Source organism: Podarcis vaucheri (assembly GCF_965113315.1).
Source record: "Podarcis vaucheri genome assembly, chromosome: 10".
NCBI lineage: Eukaryota > Metazoa > Chordata > Lepidosauria > Squamata > Lacertidae > Podarcis > Podarcis vaucheri.
Window position 1 is genome coordinate 39,159,493 of NC_138748.1, and position 27,576 is coordinate 39,187,068.

Sequence of the window (27,576 nt, forward strand, 5' to 3'; positions counted from 1 at the left end):
AGACTAGATCAGGCCGGCAGAACCTTCTGATTCAGGCCATGATCCCTTTCACAACAGAGCATGGTAGAAAGCAACTGTGTTGCATACTCAGGCCTTTAGCACCTGCATGTGTCTGCCTGGTTCTTCGTCTCTTTATCCTTATGGCAACTGGATTGCTGCAGGCTAGCAGTTTGCTGGATGGTGAGTGCTTGGTGGAGGATGGAGACAAAAGGGAATGGAAGGGAATGGAATGGAAGGGTATGCATGAGAGTATATATATGGAGGGGGAAGAGCGCATGTGCATGTTTGTGTTTCACACCCAACACCAGTTCTGGTCCCAACCACCACTGGGAATGCAAGGGCTAGACAGTAGCTTTTTGCATGCCATACTCTGTATACTGGGACGCGGGTGGTGCTGTGGGTTAAACAACAGAGCCTAGGACTTGCTGATCAGAAGGTTGGCGGTTCGAATCCCCACGACGGGGTGAGCTCCCGTTGCTCGGTCCCTGCTCCTGCCAACCTAGCAGTTCGAAAGCATGTCAAAGTGCAAGTAGATAAATAGGTACTGCTCCGGCGGGAAGGTAAACGGTGTTTCCATGTGCTGCTCTGGTTCGCCAGAAGCGGCTTCGTCATGCCGGCCACATGACCTGGAAGCTGTACACCGGCTCCTTTGGCCAATAAAGCGAGATGAGCACTGCAACCCCAGAGTCGGCTACGACTGGACCTAATGGTCAGGGGTCCCTTTACCTTTACTCTGTATACTGGAGGCAATTAAATATACGGAAAGACAATCCGATTTATCATAAAAGATTTATTGCTTCAAATAAAGCAGTACATGTAGCAAAACTATGAATGCTACTTGTGGTGAAGTGCCAAATGCAGTGTCAAAATATATCTTATTTTTTCCCAGTTTTGCAGAATTTTAAATGAGGCACAAGATTGAGATGCCAGCATGAATAATCAGGGGTGGGGGCAGGGGGGCGCTTATTGATTCAGCATCAGAACAGAAAGCTAGTTCAGTAATCAAACATGCAAGTTACAATGATTCTTTTTCACGGAGGGAGTGGGGAGAAGAAACTCATATCGGAGTTGATCCTTAGGTCTGCTGCAAAGGTTGGGCTGTTTGTCCGTCGAGTCCCAGGTCTTTGGTTACCAACATCGCAGTCACTGGATGCATGGAAGCCTTGTGCTGGTGGAAAGCGCTGACAGCTTGAGCACGGGATTTGTCAAATTTATAGAGGTCCCTGAAATAGACGCCACAAAATAAATTTTAAATGACTTTTTAAAAAATCAAGACAAGTACCATTTATCTTTGAAGAACCGCTTTGTACATATTTAACATGTAAGATGCAGAGAACTTCCTATATTGAACCACTGCCTGCCTGCTTAGGTAATTGTCTTACTTAAACAAAGGACGAGTGAATTTCATTCTGCCTTGTTCTGTAGCCATCTTCAGGGCCAAAGGAATGGCATCTTCCCAGTTGGCTTGAATGCAGAGGCGCAGCCATCTGAAAAGCAGAATTAGCCTTAGTTAGCTAAATCAAGATCAAGAAAATCCAAGTTTAACAACAAGCAGTCTCCAAAGAGTTGGGACTAGGACCGGGGATACTTTGGGACAGTCACTGTCACAATCTAATCTACCTCACAGGGATTCTGTGAAGACCAAACCATTTACACCACCCCTTTGCTCTTTGAAGGAAATGTGGGATGCAAGTAATAATCTTTAAATTTATATATATTTAAAATGCTTGCATAGTTTATTCTGCATCTAAGATTGCTTATTCAATGAATTTGGATCTCATTGGCAAGATGTTAGGGCCCCACAAACCACATGCTTGCATGTATCTCTAAATAAACAGGTAAGTTTAGAACTTTGCAACCAGCTGTTCCTGGCTGGACAGTATTCAAAACTACTTTCAGGGATCTATACCAGGGACGAACAGGATTATTTGTTTTCACAGTTGTTTTACAACCTCAGGTATGAATGTGCACACACATCACTGCTCACTTCTATGTACTTGTGCTTTCATTTATATTTTACATATAACAGGCAATTCGACTGCAGATTTAATAAAAGTTACTACCATATAGTATCGATCCATTACATTCGTAAAATTTCAGAATATTCCTACATTTTACAAACCTGAATCTAATTTCAGAGTTGTTCACAGCATTGAAGTCATAAACTTCCTGCATTCGCCTTACATGGCTCACTGGAAGGGGATTCTAAAAATATAAAACAAGGGGTACAAAGAAAAGCAACATCAAGTCATCAACTCTTCACTTCTAAATAATTGTGCCAGCTCTAGAGTTCACCCCTGAAGCAAGTAAGCCATTGTGCCCGCACAATAGGCCCACGTGTTTCTGAAATGACACAGACCAAAGTTGTAAGCAACAAAATGACGCTCATTCTGCAGTCTGCTGCCAAAGTGCATTCATACTGTTCAGGGTGGTCAGAAAAGTAGGACAAGATACCAACATCCCACAGTGGTTCTACAATTCTATATAAGCACAGCAATAAGTTGGCAGTACAGTGGTACATCGGAAGTCAAATGGAATCCGTTCTGGAAGTCCTTTCAACTTCCAGAACGTTCAGAAGCCAAGGCATGGCTTCCAATTGGCTGCAGGAAGCTCCTGCAAGCGGAAGCCGCGGAAGCCGTGTCAGACATTTGTGTTCCAAAGAACATTTGCAAACCAGAACACTCACTTCCGGGTTTGCAGCGTTCGGGAGCCAAAACATTTGACTCGCAAGGCGTTCGTGAACCAAGGTACGACTAAGACTTAGACTAAGGTACGACTAAGACTAAGACTTAGTCTCTTATCTACTAAGATGACAAGATCTAACAGTCATTGGAAGAGAGAAATGAACATGCTATGACTAATAACTGGACGCCTTCATCTGCCCCAGCTGCAACAAAACACGCCTCTCCTGCATCTGTCTCTATAGCCACAACAGGAACTGAAACCTTCCAACAGCACTCCTCCATTGTCTCTTGAGACAAACAGATGCCAACCTCCCCTAAATTTCACTCTACAAACTTGGAAACGCAACAAGATGGTGCCACAAACGTTTATCCTGAAAGGTAAAAAAACCCCTTTTGCCTATATTTACCTCCAGCAGCAGTAGTGCAAGAAACTCAATAAGCTGGTGTGAAGACAACTCTTTTATATCAGCTGAGCTGAAGGAGCCAAGATCGTTTTCCGTGGCCTATAAGACAAGCAGAATTAGGAGGAAATTAGAGAAGCAGGCCTTTAAGAAATTACAGGGGGGGGGTATTGTCTTTGGTTCTAAACACCAGCAGTTAAGATTTGAATTTAATTTGTTTAGAAAACCTCATTTGGATATATAAAAGTCAAAAGAATAACTCAAGGGCTCTGGATTCTTTCCTCTTGGGAGGAATGCTATCTGCATGGAATTCTTATGAATTACAGTGACCTTTCAGCTAATGTGTCAGTAGATACCCAGATGGGCACAAGTGGATCAAATCAGCCCAACCCACCTCTATCTATGCCCCGATCCATAATCAAATCATGAATAAAGTACTGTATTATGACTAACTTGTTCTTAAAACAGCACCAGACTAGAGAGGCAGGCTGAGACAGCAGCCACAACCCTGAAGGAAGATTCAGAAAATGCCTTAGCTTTTGAGCAATAGCCCCTTCTCTTTATCTGATCTGCCCAGCCTCCAACACCCTATCTCCCCCGACCTGGCCATAGTGATCCATGCGACAGTCATCTCCAGGCTTGACTACTGTAATTCGCTCTATGTGGGGCTGCCCTTGAAGCTGTCCCAGAAACTCCAGCGGGTACAGAATGCTGCAGCGAGGCTCCTCACGGGGTCTCTGCCATGGGAGCATATTCATCCAGTGCTTTTCAAGCTGCACTGGCTCCCGGTGGAGTACAGGGTCAGATTTAAGGTGCTGCTTTTGACCTTTAAAGCCCTTCACGGCCTAGGACCCTCGTACCTACGGGACCGCCTCACCTGGTATGCCCCACGGAGAGCCTCAAGGTCCATAAATAACAACACCCTAGTGGTCCCAGGCCCTAAGGAAGTTAGATTGGCTTCAACCAGAGCCAGGGCCTTTTCAGCACTGGCCCCAACTTGGTGGAACGCTCTGTCTCATGAGACCAGGGCCCTGCAGGATCTGATTTCTTTCCGCAGGGCCTGTAAGACAGAGTTGTTCCGCCTGGCCTTTGGCTTGGAGCCAATTTGATTCCCTCCCCCCCATTTTCTTTTTTCTTTTCCTTCTCCTGCAATGAGGCTACATTTTAATATTTTAATGTTCCATTATTTTAATGTTGTATTTTATTTTTGTTTTTAAGTTGTAATCATTCATCTTGTTTTTATTATTGCTTGTAAGCCGCTCTGAGCCCGGCCTTGGCTGGGGAGGGCGGGGTATAAATAAAAAATTATTATTATTATTATTATTATTATTATTATTATTATTATACCACATTTACTGCCTCTAATGTAAGAGAAGTTTGCAAGCTCATGTAAAAAAAATAATGAAGTCTGAAGTTAAATAAAAAATTCAATAAAATCTGAAGTTTGCCTCAATTATAAATTGACTTTACTAAATTCTACATTGCATTGAATCCCCAGTTATGCATGTTGAAAGACAATGCAAAATACAACACTTACAAGTAATTCACTCAACATATGTTTAACACAACATTAACTCACTTTGACCCATCTTTGACTCAAGGCAACACAAGCATTTGACAGTGTTGAATCATACCTGGTGAAGACATAAAAATGAGTATGTCTTGTTTAGAAAATGTTTGTATCTTGAACATACCCAGAACACATACATTTGTATCTAGAGCACATATCCAAATTCTATCTTGCCAGCTGCTACAATATAGTTTATGAGCAGCTCTCTTTTATACTCCTCACTGATCACATCTGGCTTTGAAGAAATAGAATAGACTATATTACTGTTACAACCAACAGTAGAAAATGGAAAATGAAGTCTAAAGGGACATTTTATAGAGCAGACACATTTAGAAATTGGCATAACCAAAATTGTGCAGGTGTTTGAGGAATATTTTTTATTATTGAAAGAGACATGCTTATGTTGCATTTAGATCATTGGCTATAGTCATACTTAAAACATTTCTTACCCCAGTCCAAAAGGATCAAATCAAGTTAGGGAATATACATATATATAATTGACCATAAATTAAAAAAAATAAAAATGGGAAAAGTGATTACATTAAGGATCTAATATAATCAAGGATATATTTTTATTAAATATATAACTGAATATTAAATTCTAATAAATTCAGCTATATAAATAGCTCTAATTATATATTTAATTTAAATTACATTATAATTAAATAAACATGATTATTATTATACAGAGGTGCTCTTTCAAAACAAACAGAAATGTTACACAAAAAGATTATGTGCTTACGTTGGTTTTACTGGAGGCATGCCAGGAGTGTTCATCCATGCATTCCAGTCAACTTTGTTAAGAAGGTCAGCCTAAAATGAACAGACCAACAAATTACCCAAAATCTTGGAAGTGTTTTATTTCTTTGAAACTCATATTGATTCCAATATTTTTGAAGATTTGTTTTTAACTGTTCATTGATAATTTTAATGGGAATCACATATACAATGAAATGATTTGACTAACTTGAATTAGGAAATCTGAGGTTTCTTCTACTCCTTTCATGCTTAATTCCATATAACAGTGTAATGTGTGGTTCTACCAGCATTCTGCGACACTGATGACACAGCAAAGATGGCATAATTGAGAAGGCCTTATGAAACTGAAAGCTACAGACTTCAGAAGACTAAGCCCTCAAAAAATCATTCAGCAAAGTGGATTTTTGGGGAGGCGGGGAGAATGACTCATTGTCAGCTTAAACTTTTCAATTAACACTGTTGTTGCATGATAAACACAAGTAAGCAGGCAGCTAATCAGGAGAGGTACACATATCTCTGCAATATGGGAACTTTTAGGAGAGAGGGGTAGCTGCAGTACAAGTTTTTTCTAGATGGAAGTTTACTTTCCTATGACACTATAACTCTTGCTGACATTTGTTGCATAGCCAAAGGGATTGGAGGCTGGCTGCTCTTGATGGGGTTACACTCCAGCATCTTGAATTGGAAGATTAGCACCTAACCTTGTCCTTGAAGTAGGAGTACAGGAAATTCTTCCAGTCTTCCGTGTCTATGCTCTTGTATGCAAACTGCTGGATGTATGCCCTCAAGAAGCCAATGAAGACATCTGGGAACATATAAGATGCATTAACCAGAAATAAAGTGCTGCAACAGGGAAAAAAAAGCCACACATATTTAAAAGCAAATTAACCAATACCTGGCCCTCCAAGAAGCTGTTCTAGATAAAGTAGTAAAGCAGAGCCTTTCTCATACGGAACAGAAGAATATGCAACATCAGGATCTACTTCTTTCAAATTAGGAATCAGGTGAGTCACAGGGTTTGTGCTTCCAAGGGTGTTAATCTAGAAAGAGAGACATATTGCTGGAAACTGATGTGCTTGTAAGTTGTAACAGAACTCTACCTGGCAGCAACCAGATTGCTGAACTTCCTCCCAAAAGAAGTCTGATTGTTCCTCTTGTGTGTTTTCGGAGGGTAACAAAGTATTTGTATCCTAATTCATCTCCTGCACTGGAATGTATTTTAAAACTTACTCATTGATTTTATGCCATGCTTATACTGCTGCTTTGTTATTTAATTGATATACTGTTTATTTCCCTCCAATTTTTACTGAAATTGTGCTTGTTAATCTGGAAGCTGCCTTAGAGGCCAAAAGGCAGAATAGAACTTTTCTAAAGATAATTACAGCAATATAGAGCAGAAATTAATTCTATCTGCAATACCAGATAAAATAAATTTGCTCTTAATTTTACATGTGCCCAGTGTTTCTGAAGAAAAGTTATGTGTAAGTTACTTTTCAAATCAACCAGAAGCACTCACCGTGTTCTGCAATTCTCTCCAGCCTCCCTGAGCTTGGAAATGCCTGAACTGCTCACCGAAGAGCCGGCCACCAATCCTGCGTTCCAAGTAAACTGTGTGTCCTTCGTTTAGCCTGAAACACCAAGCGCACAAGTCATTATTTCTGTAAATTAGAGAAATCTTTTAATGAGTTAAACACACACCAAAAGAAAGCCAAGTACGCCTTAAAAGCACATGGATTTCACCTACCAAAAATGCTCCCAGGTCTTGTTTGTTACCAAATTCCCAGTCCAGCTATGAGAAATTTCATGGGCGATAACCTGAAATGTACAGAAGTGGCATAAGCACATAGCGGTCTCTTTTGTCACAAACACACATATCCATAACAGAAAGGAGGGTGCCACTTAGGTGCCAAAGATGCCCTAAACTGGCCCCATGCAGACATGGTAATAACCATGGGGAAGTTGCTTCAATTTACATGGAGGTACTTGGGTTATCCTCCACTGAAATTAATCATCAACTCCCAAAATGCAAAATACTGTTGAAATTGTTACACATTTTAGTGGCATCTAACCTAACATTTTAAAATTTGTTTGGTTTCAGCTTTATTATGGTTTCAATAGAGAAGCCTTTTTATTTTTTTAAAAAGGGGGGAGGACCAGCAACTCCATGATCCTAAATACATTTTTTGGGCTTTCTCACACACAGAAGAGGGTCCCAAAACAACTTACAACATAAAAATAAAACCACACTTGTTCCAAGAAAGGCAGGTTTAATGTACAATATCTTAGTGAGTCTCCATAGATCTGATTTCCAGATCACCAGCTACCTCCACTCCAGCAGCTACTACCACTGTTGTTATTGTCGTCTTTTTAATTCACCATAATTTGTTGTCTTTTTTTAATTCACGTAATGCTTTGAGAACAGTTGGTCTAAGTGTTAACTGAGCAGACTGTATTGTGCAGAACTCTATAAAGTTGCAACATTTTCAGTTTCTTAATATTGAAGTTTAAACACTTACAAGACAAGTAAACAGTGAGAAATAGTAGGTGATCTCCAATGTTAGTCAAATTCTAAAATAAATTTCATTCATTTCAGTGGTCTACGTCTATTCCAAGTATGATTACTGCTTAGAAAACATACATAGCACCTAATGTTTCAGCCACCTTGTTTAGATTTCAGGGGGAAAGAGCACCTTCAGTATAAATACTTGAATACAGCTGGACTTATACTTACATTGGATAATGATCTGTCACCAGCCTGCAGCAAACAGAAATCAAAAAGTTACCTCTCTAATCCATGTCAGATGAAAGATTAATATAGTATCATTTCCGAATTCAGGCTAAGTTAAGGTCACTTAGCAAAATGAAAGCCACCATGCAAGTCCCAAACTCTAAATGGCTTTAATGTGATGTCCTAAGGAAAGCTATGTAATGTAACCCATAAGAGAGGGAGACACACTTACCAGTAATGTGGGAGTCACAAAAGTGAGGCAGGGGTTCTCCATACCACCATATGGAAATGATGGTGGCAACACTAGCAAGTCATACTGACCCCATACATAAGGACCTGCTAGGTCTTCTGCAATTTTCAGCATGGCTTCTGTCTGAAAAAAAAGAGGTCAGTGAACTAAAATTGGTTCTAATATATATACAGGTAATGCCCAATTAGTGAGATAAGATACATCACAGGCAGGATAGTAACTGACCTGTTCGTACAGAATGAATTTTACTCAGACAACAGAAACCAAGTCCCTCCTGACTTGAAATTCAGGAAATCTGTAAAGTCATTATTAGTGGGGAAATAATACAAGTGGCTTCATATTTTAAGAAGTGGGAAAGAACTTACAAACCTGTCACAAATATGGCATTTTTAATTAGAAAACACAATTGTGATAGAGGTAGGATACAATCACTTTCAAATCATCTTATATGCAGGTGACAGTTGTGGAGCGATCCTCTGAGACTATCTTGAAGCTGAGGAATGCAGTCAGCTTAGTCAATTAGCTTTTAATGTTCAAACTTGCTATGTTTGCTTTACATAGGGTCTTGGGAGAACACTCAAGTTTGCGTTTCTTATGCAAAATGTACAGCCATCTAAGGAATAATTAAGTACAGGCAATGGCCATTTCACACAGAGGCTCCATTCCCAGCCCCCACAAATGTCAGCTAAGCCCTGCCCGTTCTGCCATCTTCCAGGTCCAAAAGCACCTGTGCATCGGCAACTACATGTAAATTAGATATAGCTAAAATGATCACTGCCTCTACCAGCTATTCATCTTTTCACAATATACCAAAGTCATATAGCCATAATTTTCACTAACCTCTGAAAATTCATGTGCCGATTTGTCCACAAGCTCCTTTTCAGCCCACACCAAAGTTCTGGGACCAATCTCTCTGAAGAACAAAATTCAGTCAGAAAAACCAGGAATACCATCTTGGATTTCCTGGCTGCTTATTTCTTAGCGAAAATTTCAATGCAGATGTTTGTGAACATTTTAGTAGCTGGGGCAAGCAAGTGGCTGTAAAAGCATTATTGAAAGGCTGATGTGAACAGTTCCTTTAATTGCCTCTGGTTCCAATGATTGGTGCAGACATAAGTCCATATCCTGGCCAGAGTTTGTGCATTAGGAGAAGGTGACAGGGCTTCAAGAAACCCTTCAACACTTTTCCTTTTGCAAGCAAGTTCTCCCTGCCAGCCTTTGTCATACTTAGTCATGATATTCACACTCCTCTTTATTTAAGTATTCTGTAGCCCAACAACTGGAGTGACCTGGAAGGACTGGTGCAAAGATGCATTGCCCAAACAATGTGCATGTACCAGTCATGCACCTGCAACTTCTACTTCTTCCAGAAACTCAACTATATTCTTCAGTGAGGAAGCAACAAAAGAAATACTGTCTAATTCTAGAAATCGCTTCCAAAACAGCCCGTTCTTACTGCATACAAAGTGATTAGAAAGGTAGAAAGTTGTCTTGCCTGTCCCAAGCTAGATTGAACTATAATGTTCTGTTAGCAGCCAGTGTAGAACAACAGATGAAGTGTGCTTTCAGATTCCTGTTCAGATATGAATCCTACTGAATCATTTTTACCGTCCTCCAAAGTGATATTGTAGCAATATTGATAAATAGGCCGCAGCCTAGTCTTGAGCCCTTGAGAGAGGACAGGCTCAGGCAATTTCTACACTTTACAAATTGAGGAATTTCTGCAGTTATTGAGTAATACTCACCTGCTTTCCAAAGCACCAACAACTAAAGCAATCAGATAGCAGGGTATTGGAACCTAACCCCAAAGGAGAGAAAAATAATAGAAACAATAACAGTGCTCCATGTCACATATTTTGCACCTACAAGGCTGAAGCCAAAGTTATCCAATTGCTCCATGAAATGATGCATATCTGCATTCTGTGGTCTGAAAGTGCATAATGGCTTACATTTTGTATGAAGCGGTATATCTTCCTTGTGCTTTCTTCTGGGTCAGGCAAGTCTCCATCTCTCTTGGCACTCATAAGTGCCACCAGCTCATTCGGAACCGATATCTAGTGAAGTACAAAAATATATTTGTTTTTATTTAATATGTTAACTATTGCACACCTTGCAGGCAATGATACCCTAGAATGGCAATTCTGTAGCAGTGCAGCTCAGAAATAATTCACTTCTCGCCTTACCTGAAAGCTCCCCTTATTTTCTGCCATGCTCACACCTGGGTTTTTCAGAAGTGTTAAGTGACACATTCCCCGGTGTCATGACAAACATCAAGTTACTTGATCACAAGTAACACATGCCAATGTGCAATTTTGATCTTTTGGTTCCCTGTAACATACTGATCTCTTGGAGAGAATGAGCAGTGACTGTTCCTGCAAAAAGACACCCATAAGACGTACACTTTGAGCAGTGCTGTGTGGACAGTAAAACACTTTCTGGCAGGTAAGAAGTGTTGCAGGTCCTCTGCCCCAAATTAGACTGGAAGTGTGACAGAAGATAAAAGGTTAAAACTGCCTCCCATGGTCCTGGCCTGCTTTGTTTTCCCCATCAACTCTTAAAAAAAAACCAACAACAACAACTGTGCAAGGGCTTAACAGCCCATAAGACAGAGGCCTGGGAACCTGCACCCAACATTGAGCAACCAACCACCAACATATCCGTCTCCAGATTTCTGACAAAAGCAACCTCCTATATGTTTTGCAATGCATAAAGAAAGCTACTCTCAAGGAGAACATGTGGATTTGATGTTAAAATGTTGAGTCAGCTATGTTAATAATGCCACAGCAGTTTCCACATTCTGGAGTTCTAAGTGCTGAAACTGCATTCTCACAACCACCCTCTTCAGCTATTTAAGTGCTTATCATGACAAATCTGGCACAAATGATGCAAAACTTGTCACTCTGCCATCTGGTTATGGGTAATAAAGTGTCTGGGGCTGGTAAGCAAGAGATTCTGATTTCCAATAAGCTTAACTTTATATCCATCTGTTTCTTACGGCATTCTTTATAGGCAAGGGTAAATTATACCCTTGAATGTTTTAAGTGTGTTCTAAGGTGCAATTTACACAAACAGCAACACCGCAGCAACTTGAAAAGTTGCTGGGTTGAGGCTGCAGCATAGACAGTTTGCATGAGACTAGGTTGTAAAATGTTCTTTGCTTTATTTATTGGTAACATTTATTGCCCATCTTCTTCCACTACAGAATTCAAAGTGAAGCACATGGAATTTCCCAGTGATTTCCCAGCAGGCACTGGTCATGCCCAGGCCTCCTTGGGTTCAGCAGTGTGGCTGCAACATGTACCCTCAAGATCCTGCCTACACTTTTCTTCTTTCCTAACCTCCCCTCTTTTTCTTGGTAACAGTTTTATTCATTATCAGCGTTAAGCTTTTTAACATGACTGCAGCATTGATATATCCATCTACCTTCGTTTACACTAGAGCATATGACATGCAACAATTACATAAAATTAAAATAAACAAACATTTCTGAATATAGTAACAAAGTTGTATCAAAGTGTATCTACCAAAATTATTGCAATAATTGCAGATATGAAATGATGTATAGTAACATGCATTTGTATTTTGTATCAATAACAATTAACATTTATAGGAATTTAAAGGAAGTGGGAAGGAAGGAGGAAGGGGAATTTTTTTAAAAAATGTACTTCGTGCATTCATCCTTAATCTTTTGATCCAGACTATGATATTTGCATGGATCTCTGAAAAACATGCCTGCTTTTCTCAGATTTTTCTTAAGACCAGATTGGGGAGATGTCATGTGGTCCAGTCTATACATGACTTGTCACCTGCCAGATCATCTTGTTTTCAGGCTTAGGAAAGCAATGAGTTCAAGGCTCCCCACGGCTCCTGCTGCTGAGGTGCAGGCTTTAGCAACTAATTTACATGAAACCTGTCTGTGGCCATTCTCTACTGATACATAATTATCCCACTGGTCCCTCCAGAAACCCTTGTCCAGGGCCCAGATCAGTCTGAGATGTTGGAAGATGCAGCCCCGTAACTGCTATCAGTGTGCCCATTCTTTTAGCGAAGAAGCTGTGGCTCAGTGAGAGAGAACATGCTTTATAATTTCAAGTCCAGTCCTTGAAATCTCCAGGCAGGACTGCGAGAGTCACTCATCTGAATGCTAGGAGAACCACCCCCAAGCCACACCCTCCTGAGCAACACCCCTGACCAGACTTTCTCTGCAACCTCCTTGACTGTTTTTGCCTTGCTGGAATGTGTCTTCAAACTCTGATCAAGCTTTCATGGATGGATGGATAGAGAGGGATGTAAAAGTATAAGGGAACTAGCTTCCTGTGCAAAGGTAACATTCACAATGTTGTTCTGCCCACTTTTGCCTCCAGCCCTGCCAATCACTAGCATGTGGCCACCGGAAGGTTGTCCACATAGGAATGTGGCTATGGTCTGAAACTGGTTCCCCACCCCTGATGCAAGCGATACTGAGCTAGATGGGCCCAAATTCTGAGACTGCGTGAACCAGCCAGCTTCATATGTTCCTAATTATCTGATGCAAATTTGCCATGCAAGTCTGATGATAAGCAAATAGATCAAGCTCTACCCAGCTTACTGAATGGCTCAGTTGTTCAAAGGACTTATGTCATGGAGCATAAGAACAATTTCAGAACAAAGTTTTCAAAGCCAGAGAGCTTGGCTTCCTTGGGCTGGGAAAACAAACATCTTCAAGCCTCCTTTATTTAGCAACATTTTCTTTAAGGATTTCCCTGAAGATAGAAATTGGTTTTACTGTAAGCTTATAGTGGGAAAAACTTCTTCTCAGCCAATTTACTTTAGCCGATTTGTTAAGATTCCTGTGTTATGAATCCTAAGCAGTTTCTGCCAAGTACTAGAACAAACAGACAGCTTGACATGTGCTTGTTGGATTCAAACAGTCACTTTTATATACAAACATTTCTTCCACACTCACCCAAACCCAGGAGAGAGAAGCAGTCAAAGGAAAAAAATCCACTTGAAAGAAAAAAACTGAAGCTAAATAGAGAAGCCACCATGGACAAAAGGCAGGAAAAGGGACGCACAAGACCAGCTGCTTCCAGAAGTCAATTTTCCTGCCTTTGGACACTAGATGGCAGGGTTTCTCACATGCTGGGCCATCCTCCATGGAACAAGGTATTTTATTTCTAACATTGCAAATTCAATCTGTCAAAACCTATCCCATGGCGCCCTCTTACAATGAAGGCTAACCAACTGGTTTTCTGCATATTCAAGAGTGGCTCCAGATCAAATAACTACCCTGGCTTCATAAGCCAAGATTTATAGAAATGGACAAGTTTGATTAAGCAAGAATCTTACTGTTTGGTCTGTACAGGCGCACCATCTATGTGGGGCCATGGCGGCCAAGCCTCCCCAAGTTCTACAGCGGCCCTGTGCACACACACCATTGGGCGACCACACGCCCTGCGACATGCGCAAGTGACATCAGCACCTGGGTCTGTACTAACACCTAGTTCTCCAAACCCCATCTATTTGTTGAAAGACAGTGACACCTTCCAGATAGAGCATGATAAGGCAACCAGCTGGAATCTTATAAAGTAGGAGACACTTAAATTTGTGCACCAAAGCTTTACGAACAAAATAACACAATCAGGTACCGGCAAAGAATGCAAGAGTTTTTCGCTATACATTTTCAGGTTTTTTTGTCTGCATGTTCACTTAAGTTGCATAGTTTGGTGGCAGGGTTTTAATGAATACCAATGCACTAATTGAGATTATGCATGACTGCTAAATAAGAGAGCCAAGTTTGCACCTCAGGGGTACAGAGCTTTCAGGTTCACCTACTTCTGCATAGTATGTTAGCTTCACTGAAGGAGTGTCCTGGCAGGGAAGAACAGCTCTGCAGTGTGTGGCCTAAAAAACAAAGTGACACAGATTACAGGTTGCTATTCTTACAGGCAAATATAGTAATGCACAAGGAACACTTTTTTAATATTACATTTAAGTTTTGCACTACACTGCTACCATTAAAAGCATAATACCCCCAAGTAACCACATCTAGGCACAATTTAATTAGGCTCATGTGCCTGCTTCAAATTCATATATACATTTCACATTCCCTAATGCAGTCCACCAATCAAATGCCCCTAAGTTTAGAAGGCAATTTGAAGTTTGAAAGGCAAGTGGACCAGTAAGATCACAAGCACATGTACTATTTGAGATTGCCTCACCACATTATAAACATTGCTTCAAAAATGTCATAACAGAGCACCCTCCAGAACTTTATACAACATACATGCTTCCAAATAATCATAAAAAGGCAGTAACCAGTGATATGGGTTTTCTGCGGGGGAAACTGAACAGGAAATTTCCTAGACTCTTCCTCAAAAAAGTGTTATATCCAAAAATTCAGCAACTATCAAGCATTCCCCTCCCTACCATATCTGTTCCTGTGTAATTCTATGAGCAACTCTGAATTTACCTGGTAGCACACCCTACATCTGCTTCATCCTGCACCTAATGGATCGATCTAAAGCAAGCTCCTTACAGGAATGGTTCTACTAAGTTATTTTCATACCCCAGTACAAGGACTTTAGGAAATGGGTAAAGTTTTCTCCCTTTACTGCTCATCTCCAGAAGACCACAGGGAAAGTCTAGACAGCACCTCCATCATCAATTGACTTTGGTGGAAATTAAATGGTTTAATGTTCTAAGTATCAAAACGATTTCGTTTTGCAAATTTTGTTCAACACTATTATCAGCTTATTTCTGACCTTTGGTAAAGAATTACAACCCTATTAACAGTTGCACTTAGTATTATAGTTCATACAAATGTGTTGAACCATAAATGTCTGACATTTAGAAGATAGTACACAAGATTTGCAAGACACAATGACCCTGTTCTCTTAGCCACCAGGTCACAAAACTTCTTTTAAAGAATGTGCAATTTCTTGAGATATGCAAGAACCAGATCAGTTCCTCAGCTCCAATATAACTGAGGCCTTTTATGCCTTTGCACCCAGCCAATGTACCCACTATGCAATGGGGAGTTATCACACAATGGGATCCTGAGAGCCTTTACAGACTGCTACTCACTCCCCCAGCATACTGTAAGATTGTATGATATATACCGGTACTTTAAGAGAGTCTGTGGCAGACAGTCTTGGCTCAAGTGATTTCAGTTGACAGGCACCGTTTGGTCAAGTGGAAGCAGTGCAGGATACACAAAACTATAAGTAACATGTGGGAAAAGGTTGCCCATAGCAGAGAAGGAAAACAATGGTTTGCTCACCTGACACTGACTGAAGAGAAATGGGTGCCTTTTCCCCGATGTCTGCTCTGGCGTGAACCATTGGAGAGCTGAAGACCTTGGAGACGTTTCAAAAGTGATCTCTACAACCACATCTTGACCCCTGTGAATATTGGAATAGTGTGCATTTTTGAGAACAGGTCAGATGTGATACCTCCATCATCTTTGGAAAGTTCTAACTTTTAAATTTGTAACTGCAAATTTAGGGATAAAATTAGGCAGCCATTTTCTTAAAATTTTAACAGCCAAGCAATTTAATTATGTTAATGAAGAGTATGTAGTGGGCAAATAATCTTCCATTCAAACAACTACAAAGTTGTTTGTGCTTGAGCAACAGTAGCCCCAACTCACAAATACATTGACTGGTATATATTAGAATTTCAGGACAATGAGTCATAACTACCTCAAGGAACAAGTCTTATCTGATTTTATAGCAAGAAAAATAGCAAGAAAAAACCTAAGTATATTTTGCTAGACTCTTAAGCAAATTTCTGCAAGTCTGGCATCATGTCATATGCTACAATATTACACAAGCACAACTGCTAGTTTAGCATGACATGGCCTCTTAATCTAGCACATTTTAAGATAAGATCATCAAGAGACCAGAAAAGGGGGATAAACTGAACACGCATACTTTCCCAACTCAAAAGGTAGCGTGATTTCCAGCGGTGCTCCTTTGAAGCTATGACGTTCCCCAAGAACAAATTGTGCATCTTGCTTATTGACAACCACTTTGTGTATTGTTAGATCCTTTGTGTCCAAAACCTGTAAGTGAGTTCATGAGCTATTATTGACAAACACACTAATATATATTGAAAATTGAATCAATATACTCAATATTTTAAATTGCCAGTATAAATTCTATCTGTTCATAAATACCCAAAGAAATAGAGAAGCAGACATTTACAAAGGCTCAAAAATGTCGCCCAGCCTTTCCTTGCATGTTATTAACAGGCTTTTCCTCATAGTCATGCAAAAGGATTATGTTGCCAAGACAAAGGGGACTGAGCAGCACTTGATTGCATTGCCCAGCTCAATTTTCAGAACAGTCGGTGCTATCAATCTCTAGGTGCTATATGAATACAAGACAAGCATCTTGCAAAGCTTTATCTGCACAGCACAAACAATTACCGTATATGCTTCAGAGCTACACAACTGCAGCTATGTTGTGGCCAGTTTTCTACATCTGTTTTTAAGATGTAGGAAAACACAGTATCTAGAGTTAGCTGTATTTCACTTAAAATGTTCTGTTCATTCCACAACCTTAAGTCTCTGTGCCTTCAAGTACTTACAAAGAACAGAAACTGGCATTGCTCCAAAGTACTAAACAGCTGACGATACAAAGATACGTAGGATTTTTTTTGGCCAGGTGTAACCCATTTCTGTGGCCAGGAGAGTCAACTTGAAGAAACTATTATAAATCATACATTTATTTACACAACAGCAGCACCAAGTAAAGTATATCAGTCCCTGAAGTGCATTAAGTATTTTTTGGATATTGTGTAATCATTAGGGACAATATCCCAGAAACTGACAGACTTCCCTTTACTGAGAAACTTGACTTGGATCTTTGTTTACAATTTAGAACATCCAGCGATCTCTCCAACTTCAAATCAACCGAAAGACTTTAGCAATCGCCGCCAGTTCTTTATCAAGGATTCGGCCACTTAAGTTTAGAGAGAGAGAGAGAGAGAGAGAGAGAGAGAGAGAAGCCCTTGAGGAACTTGCTTTTGCAAGCACCTACCATACCAGCGTGACAAAGTACAACTTCCAAGGAAACAAAATGCAAATGCTGCAGCCACGAGAGAAAGTCGCCAGCCTCAGAGCATCTGCTTAAGACAAACCAACTTAAAACAGAAGCCCAAGCCAACTTTGCGCACAATCCCTACGCCCGTTTCCTCCAATGCTGAGATTCCCAAGGCGGGGCACATGCCCCACAGGGGGACAATTTGATTTTTAAGGGGGGCAATTTGGAAACTTGTTTAGACCAAGTTGTGGCCTTTAGGCTTCCTCCACAGGAACAGGAGTTCAATTATTGAATAATAAACTATATGTCACGGGGGGGGGGGGATCAGGATTTTAGAGATACTTAGGAGGGGCATGGCCAAAAAAAGGTTGGGAACCACTGCTCCAAAGGAAGCTCCGCTGGGTTCCTCCAAGATAAACGCGCCCACAGGTAGGAGGAGGAGGGAGAAAGAGATATTATCCTGGGACGAAGGAGGCGTCAAAGGAGAAGGTGTCACCCAGTAACTTTCCAGCCGGTGCGGCAGCTGCGGCTTCCCAGGGGTCCCTTCCGGTTACCCTCCGTCCCACAGAGGGGCCTGCGCTCCTGCCGGCTCCACGACGGAGGGCGGCCGGTCCTCCGCTCTCCCTCCAGACCTAGAGCCCCGCGCCCCGCCCGTCTAGGGAAGGAGTTACCAGTCGGCGCAGGCTGTCCCTCTCCGCCCTCACGGTGAGGGCCGCGGTCCCCCTCAGCGAGCGGCTGGCGAAGTCCACGCGGCAGCGCAGGTGGAGGTGGTGGGTGCGGCAGCAGCCGGGCGACGCGAAGGAGCTGGGGTCCGCCTCGGCCATGGCTGCGCTCTCGCCTTTACGCCAGCCGGCCCACGGCGCTTAAGAGCCGGCCTGCCGGCCACAGGCCCCTCCTCGTGAGGCGGGGTTAAGGGAAAGGGATTCTGGGAAAGATAGTTCTTTAGATGGGGAGAGCCTAAGGAAAATACGGAGGGAGGACTACCACTCCCACAATCCACTACGGGAAAGCCTCGTTCAATGGCTTCTGTTTGGATGGGTCGGTTATCCTATGGCACGCCGCGAATTCTCCGGAGGAAGAATTTAAATTGACGGAGGAAGAGGCTTGACCAAGTGGTTCCTCGTTAGTATAGTGGTGAGTATCCCCGCCTGTCACGCGGGAGACCGGGGTTCGATTCCCCGACGGGGAGGTGCTCTGTGTTTTTTTCCTTCCTTTCCTGTCTATACTGTATATATAATACAGTATACAGCAACTATTTCGAACATGTACAATTCACCTACTGGTTTATTAATACTTGTCTCTGCTTGTAGAGTAAGTGCCCACGGCTTTGCACTCGCAATGCTTACAACAATGGCTAATGATATTAAGCTGAAAAGCAGCTTTTTAATAGAAGTTCATTATTCATACCTCAAGGGATTACAGGAAACCTAGGGTGGCATCATTAAATGAATTCATATTTTAGATTGAGATTTAGTGCTAGCGCATTTTACTTGATTAAAGAAGTGCCATCCTGTTTCCTCAGGGATGGGGGAATTTTGCAAGACTGCTGTGTTTTCAAAATTTATAATTATGACCGGTGATGAAAATTAATTGTGTATTATTAATTATGAATAGTGTTCACAATCGTGGCAAATGGATAGTTGATTCCAACTGTCCACTTGGACTGTGTGGCTCACCTGTTGGAGTGGCTTGGGATGGAACTTGAATGTAGAGAGGAACTCTTCTTCCGTTAATAATAATAATAATAATTCATAATTTTATTATTTATACCCCACCCATCTGGCTGGGTTTCACCAGCCACTCTGTGCAGCTTACAACATACCGTATCTGTCAGAGCTGCTTGAAGATCCTAGCTCACAGAGGATCACGCTAGCCAGCGATCATTTAGTAAAAGTCTTTATTGAATTACAGTTTCCATTCTCACGCTGCTGCGCGCAACTCTACGTCTAGTAGCTAGATCGACGAAGCTCCGTCTGAGTCTCCGCCCCGTGCGCACCAACTTAATATCCTAGCCCTGCTCCACCTTTTCCGCCTGACTGTCCTCCTCTGGGTCCCTCTACCCCCCGGGGCTTCTTCCTTCCGGGATTCTTCTGACGCTGACCCGGACCCTCCTGCCTCCTTGCGCAGGGCTTTAGGACCTGGCTCCCTTTCCGGGCTGCTTACTGCGCCGCCTTCCTCTGCATTTGAACTTGGCGCGCGCGCCCAACCTTCCACTTTCCTCTTAACCGTTTCTTCGCTCCCCGATGGAGGTGTGGCCACTCCTGACTCATGCCCTCCCTCCTGTGGTGAGCTGCCAGCGCTTGCCCCCTGGCTCCCTTCCTCTTCCCTGCTCTCTGGCGGTGACGCTGGTCCCGATTTCCAACTGCTCTCCTCTGAGTCCCCTCTGGCTCTATCTTCCTGGGGTGCCCCCCTAGACTCCCCCCTTGCCCTGGCCACTGGTGCTCCTTTCTGTGAATCCTCTGATTCACTGGAAAGACTCGGAGATCTCGGGTCGTCGTCATCACTCATCTTTTCTTCTGCCTCCTCCCCTTCGCTCTCTGTTTCCTCCCTTGCCCTTGCCTCTGCTCCTAAACCCCTGACATCCATCCCCCCCTCGAAGCCCCCCATTCCCCCCTCCCCTCCTTCCGGTGCTGGAGCTGGGGTGTGCTGTTGCAAAGGGACGAACGTCGGATATCGTTCGCTTCCCGTGGCGGGCCTCCATCTGAAGTCTCGCGGGTCTTCCTCCCTGCTCTCGTCGACGACGGTCACCTCCGCTTCCATCTCTGTGCCGCCGTGCTCGAAACCAGGGTCGTCCCCGAAAACGTCCATGTCCGTCTCTCCCTCACTTCCTCCTGGCGGCGTTGCTCGTCCTGGGCCTTCCAGCCACCTTCTGCGGAACTGCTCCTCTGGTCTATCGTCCCACCAATACGAGGGTTCTGATGCAGATCCCGAGGGTGACCCCTCCGGGGAACGGACGTCTTGTGTCGGGTCCTCGTCCGAGTCGAACCCCCGGAAAGTGCTGGCCGAAAGCGTGGGCGTGAAAAGCCAGTCGTCGAAAAAGTCTGCTGGCATAGGTCTATGTGGGAAGAGGGCATGAAACTCGTCTTTGAGTAGAGGTTCGTCCAAGGCGTAGCCCGGCACCCAGCTGTTCGCACTGGCCAGGGTGCCCTCCTTGGCGAGAAAGTATTCTACCCCCTCTTCCCCCCATCTGGAGTCCAAAATCTCTGTGACGTCATTGATGCGCTCCTTCTGTGCCACTCCCGCGTGCCCCGTTCTGTCTCTGACCGGACTCGGCGCCGTTCCGGGTTCCTGGAACCTGTGCGGTGCCTTGTAGGGAGTGAGCACCGATCTGTGGAACACCGGATGCATTCTGGAACCCTCCGGAAGTGCCAGTCTGAAAGCTACCGGGTTGACCTGCTCTTCGACTTGGTAGGGTCCCAGTTGTTTATGCCCTAGTTTCTTCTTGGCCAACGACCTGGCCGGCACTGCGTGGGCTGCTAACCAGACCCAGTCTCCCACGTGGAGCTCTTCGCCAACCCTTCTGTGCCTGTCCGCTTGTACCTTGTATGCGTGTTTGGCCAGCTCCAGGTGGCGCCTCAGCTGATCGTGGACTTCCTGCAGCTCCGACGCGAACGCATCTGCTGTCTGCGGCTCCCCCTCCCCCATTCTTTCCAGTCCCGGGAAGGTTCTGGGGTGCCTCCCGTTGTTGGCGAAGAACGGCGTGACCCCCGTGGACACGTGCTTCGTGTTGTTGTAGGCGAACTCGGCAAGCGGCAGGTAATCCACCCACGTCGCAGGCTGTTGATTCGCATAGCATCTCAGGTACTGCTGCATGATGGCATTGACCCGCTCCGCTTGCCCGTTGGTCTGCGGGTGTCTCGCCGACGCCAGGTTGATCTTGACGTTTAGGAAGCCCATCAGCTTCTGCCAGAAATTCGAGATGAACTGCCGCCCGCGGTCGGACAGAATAGACCGTGGCAGACCGTGAACCTTGAACACGTGGTCTATGAACAGTTTGGCGGTTTGCTCCGCCGTGGCCACCTTCGCACACGGAATGAAATGTGCCATCTTGGAAAACAGGTCCACCACCACCAGCACTGCCGTCTTGCCCCTCGAGCTGGGCAGATCTGTGACAAAGTCCAGAGCCACCCTTTCCCAAGGTTCGACCGGAGTTTGCAGCGGTTCCAACAGTCCTGCCGGCGGTCTGTGCACTGGTTTGGCCCTCTGGCAGGTGTCACACCTCGCCACGTAGTCTGCGACCTCCCCTCTCATTCCAGGCCACCAGAAATCCCTGGCTACTAATTCCACCGTCTTCTCCTTGCCAAAGTGCCCGGCCGTGGGCGCGTCGTGCAGCTGCTGCAGCACCTTGGCGCGAAGGTCGTCTCCCGGCACGTAGATGGCCCCTTTACGGATGAGCAATCCATCTCGTAGCTGGAAACCGTCGGCCGCAGCCTTGCCCCTTTGCACCTCTGCCATCTTTGCTTGCGCGAAGGAGTCATCCTGCAACGCTCGTCGCACCGCCTCCAGGTCCACGGTGGCCGCGGCGCACGCCCATACTGTTGGTGCGAAGATGTGCATGGCGGCCGCTGGCGTTGCGTCCTCCAGATACTGTGGCTTACGGGAGAGGGCGTCCGCCATGATGTTAGTGTCCCCCGGGACATACTCTATGCGGAAGTCGAAGTTCGCAAAAAACTCAGCCCAACGTATCTGCCTCTGGTTTAGGAACTGTGCCGTGCGCCAGTGCTCCAGATTCTTGTGGTCCGTGCAAACCTGCACCGTGTGCTTGGCGCCGATCAGGAAGTGCCTCCACGCTTTGAACGCTGCATGAATGGCCAGCAACTCCCTGTCCCAGATGGTGTAGTTCTGCTCGGACTTGCTGAGCTTCCTGGAGTAAAACGCTCCCGGCCGCCACACCCCCTGCTGGTCCTTTTGCAGCAGGACCGCCCCCACGGCTCTGTCCGAGGCGTCTGTCTCCACCCTCATCGGCCTGCTGGGGTTGACGTGAAGCAGCTGCTCTTCCGACGCGAAGAGACGCTTGAGTGCCTGAAAGGACTGCTCCGCCTCCTCTGTCCAAACGAACTTCTTTTTCTTGGAGCTAAGCGTGTCTGTGATGGCCGCTGTCTGCATAGCGAAGCCCTTGATAAACTTGCGATAGAAGTTCGCAAAGCCGACAAACCTTTGGACCTCTTTTCGGTTGCGTGGACTCTTCCAATCCAATACCGCTCGAACCTTGGCGCTGTCCATGGCGGGCCCCTTGTCAGACAACTTGTAGCCCAGAAAATCCACCTCCGTCACGTCAAATTGGCACTTCTCCAGCTTGGCGTAGAGCCTATGTTGCTTTAGTCTGGTCAGCACTTCCTTGACGTGTCTGTCATGCTCCTGCTGCGATTCCGAAAAGATCAGGATGTCATCTAAGAAACAGACGCACGTCTTGTAGAGAAGTCCCGCCAACACGTGATGCATGAAAGCTTGAAAAACGTGGGAGCCATTTTGCAATCCAAAAGGCATAACTCTGTATTCGTAGGTACCCAGTGGCGTGAACATGGCCGTCTTCCACTCATCTCCCTCCCGCATGCGAATGAGGTTGTACGCCCCTCGCAGGTCTAACTTGGTGAACACTTTTCCCTTCCGCACCTTCGCCAGGAGGTCGTCGATTCGTGGCATGGGGAAGTCCGACGGCTTGGTCCCATTGTTTAAAATGCGATAGTCCACGACCAGTCTTTTTTGGGGCGTGTCTCGCTTTTTAACAAAGAATACAGGACTGCCCCCCGCTGCCTTGGACTCTCGGATGAAACCGCGCTCCAAATTATGATCTAAGAACTCTTTGAGTTCTTGCAGCTCGTCCTCTGACATGGAATACAGCTTCCCTTTGGGCAGCGCCGCCCCCGGCAGCAGGTCAATTTTGCAGTCATATGGTCTGTGAGGGGGTAGCCTGTCCGCCTCCTTCTCGCAGAAAACTTCCAAAAATTCTGCGTACTTGTGGGGAATCGCTTGCAGCGTGCCTAGCTGCAGCTGTGACTCCTCTTGCTCCCCTTCCTGCTGGGGCATGATGCAGTGTTCAGCACAAAAGGAAGAGCCGAAGGTCAGCTGCCTCTGGTACCAAGCCAGCGCCGGGCTGTGCTTGTCCAGCCAACTCATGCCCAATACAATGGGCGTGTCCGATAGCTGAGTGACGTTGAAGCTGATGATTTCCCTGTGATTCCCAAGTCGCATCACCATTGGCGGCGTCTGCTTCACCACTTGCCCCCCTAGCAACTCCCTTCCATCCACCGTGACAACCTGCAGGGGCAGCGTGGCAGGCAGCAACTGTATAGCGTGCTTGTCGACAAACTCCTGCCCTATAAAGTCCGCGTTGCTGCCCGAGTCGATGGTAATTGGCACGTCCATGGTGATTCCATTGGGCAGCTGGAGAGATGCGGTGAGCCTCACCACTGGTTTGGGCGGGAGGGGGTTCACGGGCTGTAAAATCTCTGGGGACTGCTTCACTGACATGTCTGGCTGGGCCCCAGTGCCTCTTCCTCCAGCCAGACATCGTCGTTTCCCTGCTGTGGTTCTCCTTGCTGCGTTGCTGCAGTCACCATTGCTGAGGCTGCAATGAGCTTGTGGAGCCTCTGGGGACACTCTTTCGCCATATGCCCTGGCTCCTCACAGACGTAACACTTCCTGTTCCCTCTAGGAGGCTTCGCTTTCACTGCTGCCGGTGCTAGGGCTCTGGTTGCTGACTGAGCCCTTGCACCTCCAACCTCCATAGGTTCGGCTCCTCCTCCTGGCGGAGGCGTGGATTGCGCCCGCGCTGCTTCTCTGGGAAGGAAGGAGGGGCCCCTGGCTGATTCGCGCCCTCCACGCCCTTCGTCCCTGCTCCACGGACGTTCTTCCAGCCTCACCCCCACTGCCAGTGCCCTCTGAACGACCTCCTGGGTGGTTCGGGGTCTCTCCCCCCTCGCGATCTCATCTTTAATCAAGCTGTGTAACCCCTCCCAAAAGAGGTCTCTTACAGGGGCCGAATCTCTGTCCCATTCCAGGGCACTGACCAAGGCGAAAAAGCGTGCATGATACTGTCTGACGCTGGCCCTCCCTTGTCTTAGCCCATGCACCTCCTTCCGGGCAAGATCCACGTCAATACTTGATAAAAAACACCCATCCATCGCTTTAATAAAGGCATCTGCATTCTGGAGCGCCGGATCCTTATCCCTCCATAAATTGCGTAGCCATGCTTTAGCATCCCCATGCAAATGGGCCATGATGAATCCCACTCTCTCTTGCTCATCTCTAAAGTCTTTATGCAGCAGTTGCAGTGCGCACAGTACGTCTGCTCTAAAGTTGGGATACTGTTGCAGGTTCCCATCGAAGTGAGAGACCAGCCCGCCTGTTCGTCTCGCCAACCCAATTCCCTCCTGCCGGGGTGTCTGCTTCGTCAGCACGTCTAACCTGATCTGGAGATCCCTGCAGGCGGCAGCTGCCTCCTCCTCTCTCTTCCTGGATGCGAGAGCCTCGGCATTCAGTTGTGCCACTGCTTTTCTGAGTTCCTCTATCTGCTGCTCAGCCGTCATGTCGTCTGCTGTTCGTGAGCTCACTAGTAGGCACCTGTTTCTCTCCCCTCCTCGGGGCTGTAGATGCCCACAATTTGGAGACGGAGCTTACTGTCAGAGCTGCTTGAAGATCCTAGCTCACAGAGGATCACGCTAGCCAGCGATCATTTAGTAAAAGTCTTTATTGAATTACAGTTTCCATTCTCACGCTGCTGCGCGCAACTCTACGTCTAGTAGCTAGATCGACGAAGCTCCGTCTGAGTCTCCGCCCCGTGCGCACCAACTTAATATCCTAGCCCTGCTCCACCTTTTCCGCCTGACTGTCCTCCTCTGGGTCCCTCTACCCCCCGGGGCTTCTTCCTTCCGGGATTCTTCTGACGCTGACCCGGACCCTCCTGCCTCCTTGCGCAGGGCTTTAGGACCTGGCTCCCTTTCCGGGCTGCTTACTGCGCCGCCTTCCTCTGCATTTGAACTTGGCGCGCGCGCCCAACCTTCCACTTTCCTCTTAACCGTTTCTTCGCTCCCCGATGGAGGTGTGGCCACTCCTGACTCATGCCCTCCCTCCTGTGGTGAGCTGCCAGCGCTTGCCCCCTGGCTCCCTTCCTCTTCCCTGCTCTCTGGCGGTGACGCTGGTCCCGATTTCCAACTGCTCTCCTCTGAGTCCCCTCTGGCTCTATCTTCCTGGGGTGCCCCCCTAGACTCCCCCCTTGCCCTGGCCACTGGTGCTCCTTTCTGTGAATCCTCTGATTCACTGGAAAGACTCGGAGATCTCGGGTCGTCGTCATCACTCATCTTTTCTTCTGCCTCCTCCCCTTCGCTCTCTGTTTCCTCCCTTGCCCTTGCCTCTGCTCCTAAACCCCTGACAGTATCTAAAAACATCAACCCTTATAATTTTTCCTAAAACCATTGATTGTTAGTACATACAGAGATTGCATGTGCCCAGCTCATAGATAACCACATGGATCTTTGGATCAGGTCTGCTTGTTTAAAAAAATTGTATTCATTTGTTTCTTAAGGAAAGGTTCTACACTTGATCTTAGCCACAAATTACAAATATAAAGAACAACAACAACAAAAAAGACAAACTAGTCTATTCTTTTATCTGTATAGGTACATCTGTGCGCAGGTCTGAAAATCCATGTTATACTGGAGTCCTCAGCACAGAAGAAAAAAACTCGAGGCAGCCAGATTGAGATGTAGGGCACTGAAAATTGATATTGTGGTGCTTTTGGCTTCCTTGTGTAAGAAATAAAATGATGCCACACACACACAAAATTCTGGTAAAGAGTTAAGTCTGGTGTTTTTTTTTACTTTGGGTAATTTTTGTATCATTTTGTAACATTTCCCCAGTAGGGCAGTAATATAAAGTTTATCATACAACCTGTCAATAGAATGCTCTCTCTGTCATGTGTTCATTTCATTGGTTATTTATGCCTCTCTGAAATGAAGTCACTGTGGGGAAGGAGGGCCCGGATATGGGCATCTGATTCTCTTCCTGGGTGTTGGGTACTGAGAAACTTGTACAGTGGTACCTCGGGTTACATACGCTTCAGGTTACACACTCTGGTAACCCAGACATAGTGCTTCAGGTTAAGAACTTTGCTTCAGGATAAGAACAGAAATTGTGCTCCTGCGGCACAGCGGCAGCAGGAGGCCCCATTAGTTAAAGTGGTGCTTCAGGTTAAGAACAGTTTCAGGTTAAGAACGGACCTCGGGAATGAATTAAGTACTTAACCCGAGGTACCACTGTAAATGGAAGCCTCTTCTCTCTTAAGGCCCTTTTATCAGTTCAAATATATGCTAGTTTAGGAAAATTAAGAAACTGTGTTTCTCTCTCTCTCTCTCTCTCTCTCTCTCTCTCTCTCTCACACACACACACACACACACACAAATCTGGTTATAGAAATTAATGGTCTTACTTGTGTTAGATTCACATGAAAAGCATTATATTCATTGCCAGTTGCTTACTTAATCTTGCTTTCTGCATGAGTTGATTATTCATCTACAGTACAATGCTGAAATTTCTGTGCTAAGACCATGCATTGCAAAACCATTAGTTTTAGTTCCTCAGAACTAATTTCCTGACTTCAGAATTACGGATAACTTCCTTTTTCTTGTGGTAAATCCCTTTGTATTTAGCTTGCTTGCTACACTGCATTAAGATATATACTGATCTTTAAGCATGTGGCATCACAAGTTCAAGCAGACTTGCATATTTATAGTACGGACAGTTTCTAATCACTTATTTTAACATTTGCATCCCGTTCTCATTGCAAAGAGTATTTTGGGGCTGACTACTTGCTAGTGCAATGGGATGTTGTGCAAGCATAAAGAGGCGCTGTAGTAAGTTCCATCCGATCACATCATTGCCCCGTGGTGTGATGGACGGCACTGCTGTCCGTTGCCTCTGAAAGCTTACACAAGAGCAAACCAGTTAGGACGTGTTCTGAAGCTTCACAGGGATCGGATGTTCAAGATTGCTCCACATAATCTGTGGCTACCTCATTCCTCCATGCTGAAGTGTAAGGGGCAGCCCCACGCAGTGCTAAGCATGCATCAATATTTCTGCATGCAAGCTGGAACTACTATTGCATCAGAGCATCGCTCTTTTAGCTGCTGCACATTTCATCTTATTTTTCCTTTAGGCAAT

The 27,576-nt window shown here is 45.2% G+C and overlaps 1 protein-coding gene and 1 long non-coding RNA gene across 2 annotated transcripts; one reads left to right on the forward strand and one right to left on the reverse strand.

The window, feature by feature from the left end:
• Positions 1–770: 770 nt before the first annotated feature.
• LTA4H (leukotriene A4 hydrolase) lies at positions 771–18,247 on the reverse strand. The gene is made up of 19 exons (XM_082240785.1): positions 18,090–18,247; positions 16,306–16,436; positions 15,654–15,774; positions 14,207–14,275; positions 10,342–10,446; positions 10,138–10,190; positions 9,233–9,305; positions 8,375–8,515; positions 8,146–8,169; positions 7,159–7,229; positions 6,931–7,042; positions 6,310–6,454; positions 6,116–6,219; positions 5,398–5,468; positions 4,665–4,719; positions 3,092–3,187; positions 2,123–2,205; positions 1,383–1,487; positions 771–1,223 (listed from the first exon to the last, which is right to left on the reverse strand). The coding sequence occupies exons 1-19, from the start codon at positions 18,240–18,242 to the stop codon at positions 1,076–1,078; spliced, it is 1,860 nt and encodes a 619-aa protein (XP_082096911.1). The 5' UTR covers positions 18,243–18,247; the 3' UTR covers positions 771–1,075.
• Positions 18,248–18,428: 181 nt separating this feature from the next.
• LOC309542184 lies at positions 18,429–26,201 on the forward strand. The gene is made up of 2 exons (XR_014224129.1): positions 18,429–18,552; positions 26,037–26,201. It is a non-coding gene; the product is annotated as an uncharacterized lncRNA (long non-coding RNA).
• Positions 26,202–27,576: the final 1,375 nt, after the last annotated feature.

Coding starts and splice junctions, on each gene's coding strand:
- LTA4H (XM_082240785.1), bottom strand. CDS start 18,242: ATGGCCGAGGCGGACCCCAGCTCCTTCGCGTCGCCCGGCTGCTGCCGC. Junction 10,191..10,341: donor TATACCGCTTCATACAAAAT/GTAAGCCATTAT, acceptor CTTTGGGGTTAG/GTTCCAATACCCTGCTATCT. Junction 8,516..9,232: donor CGGCACATGAATTTTCAGAG/GTTAGTGAAAAT, acceptor CTTTTTTTTCAG/ACAGAAGCCATGCTGAAAAT.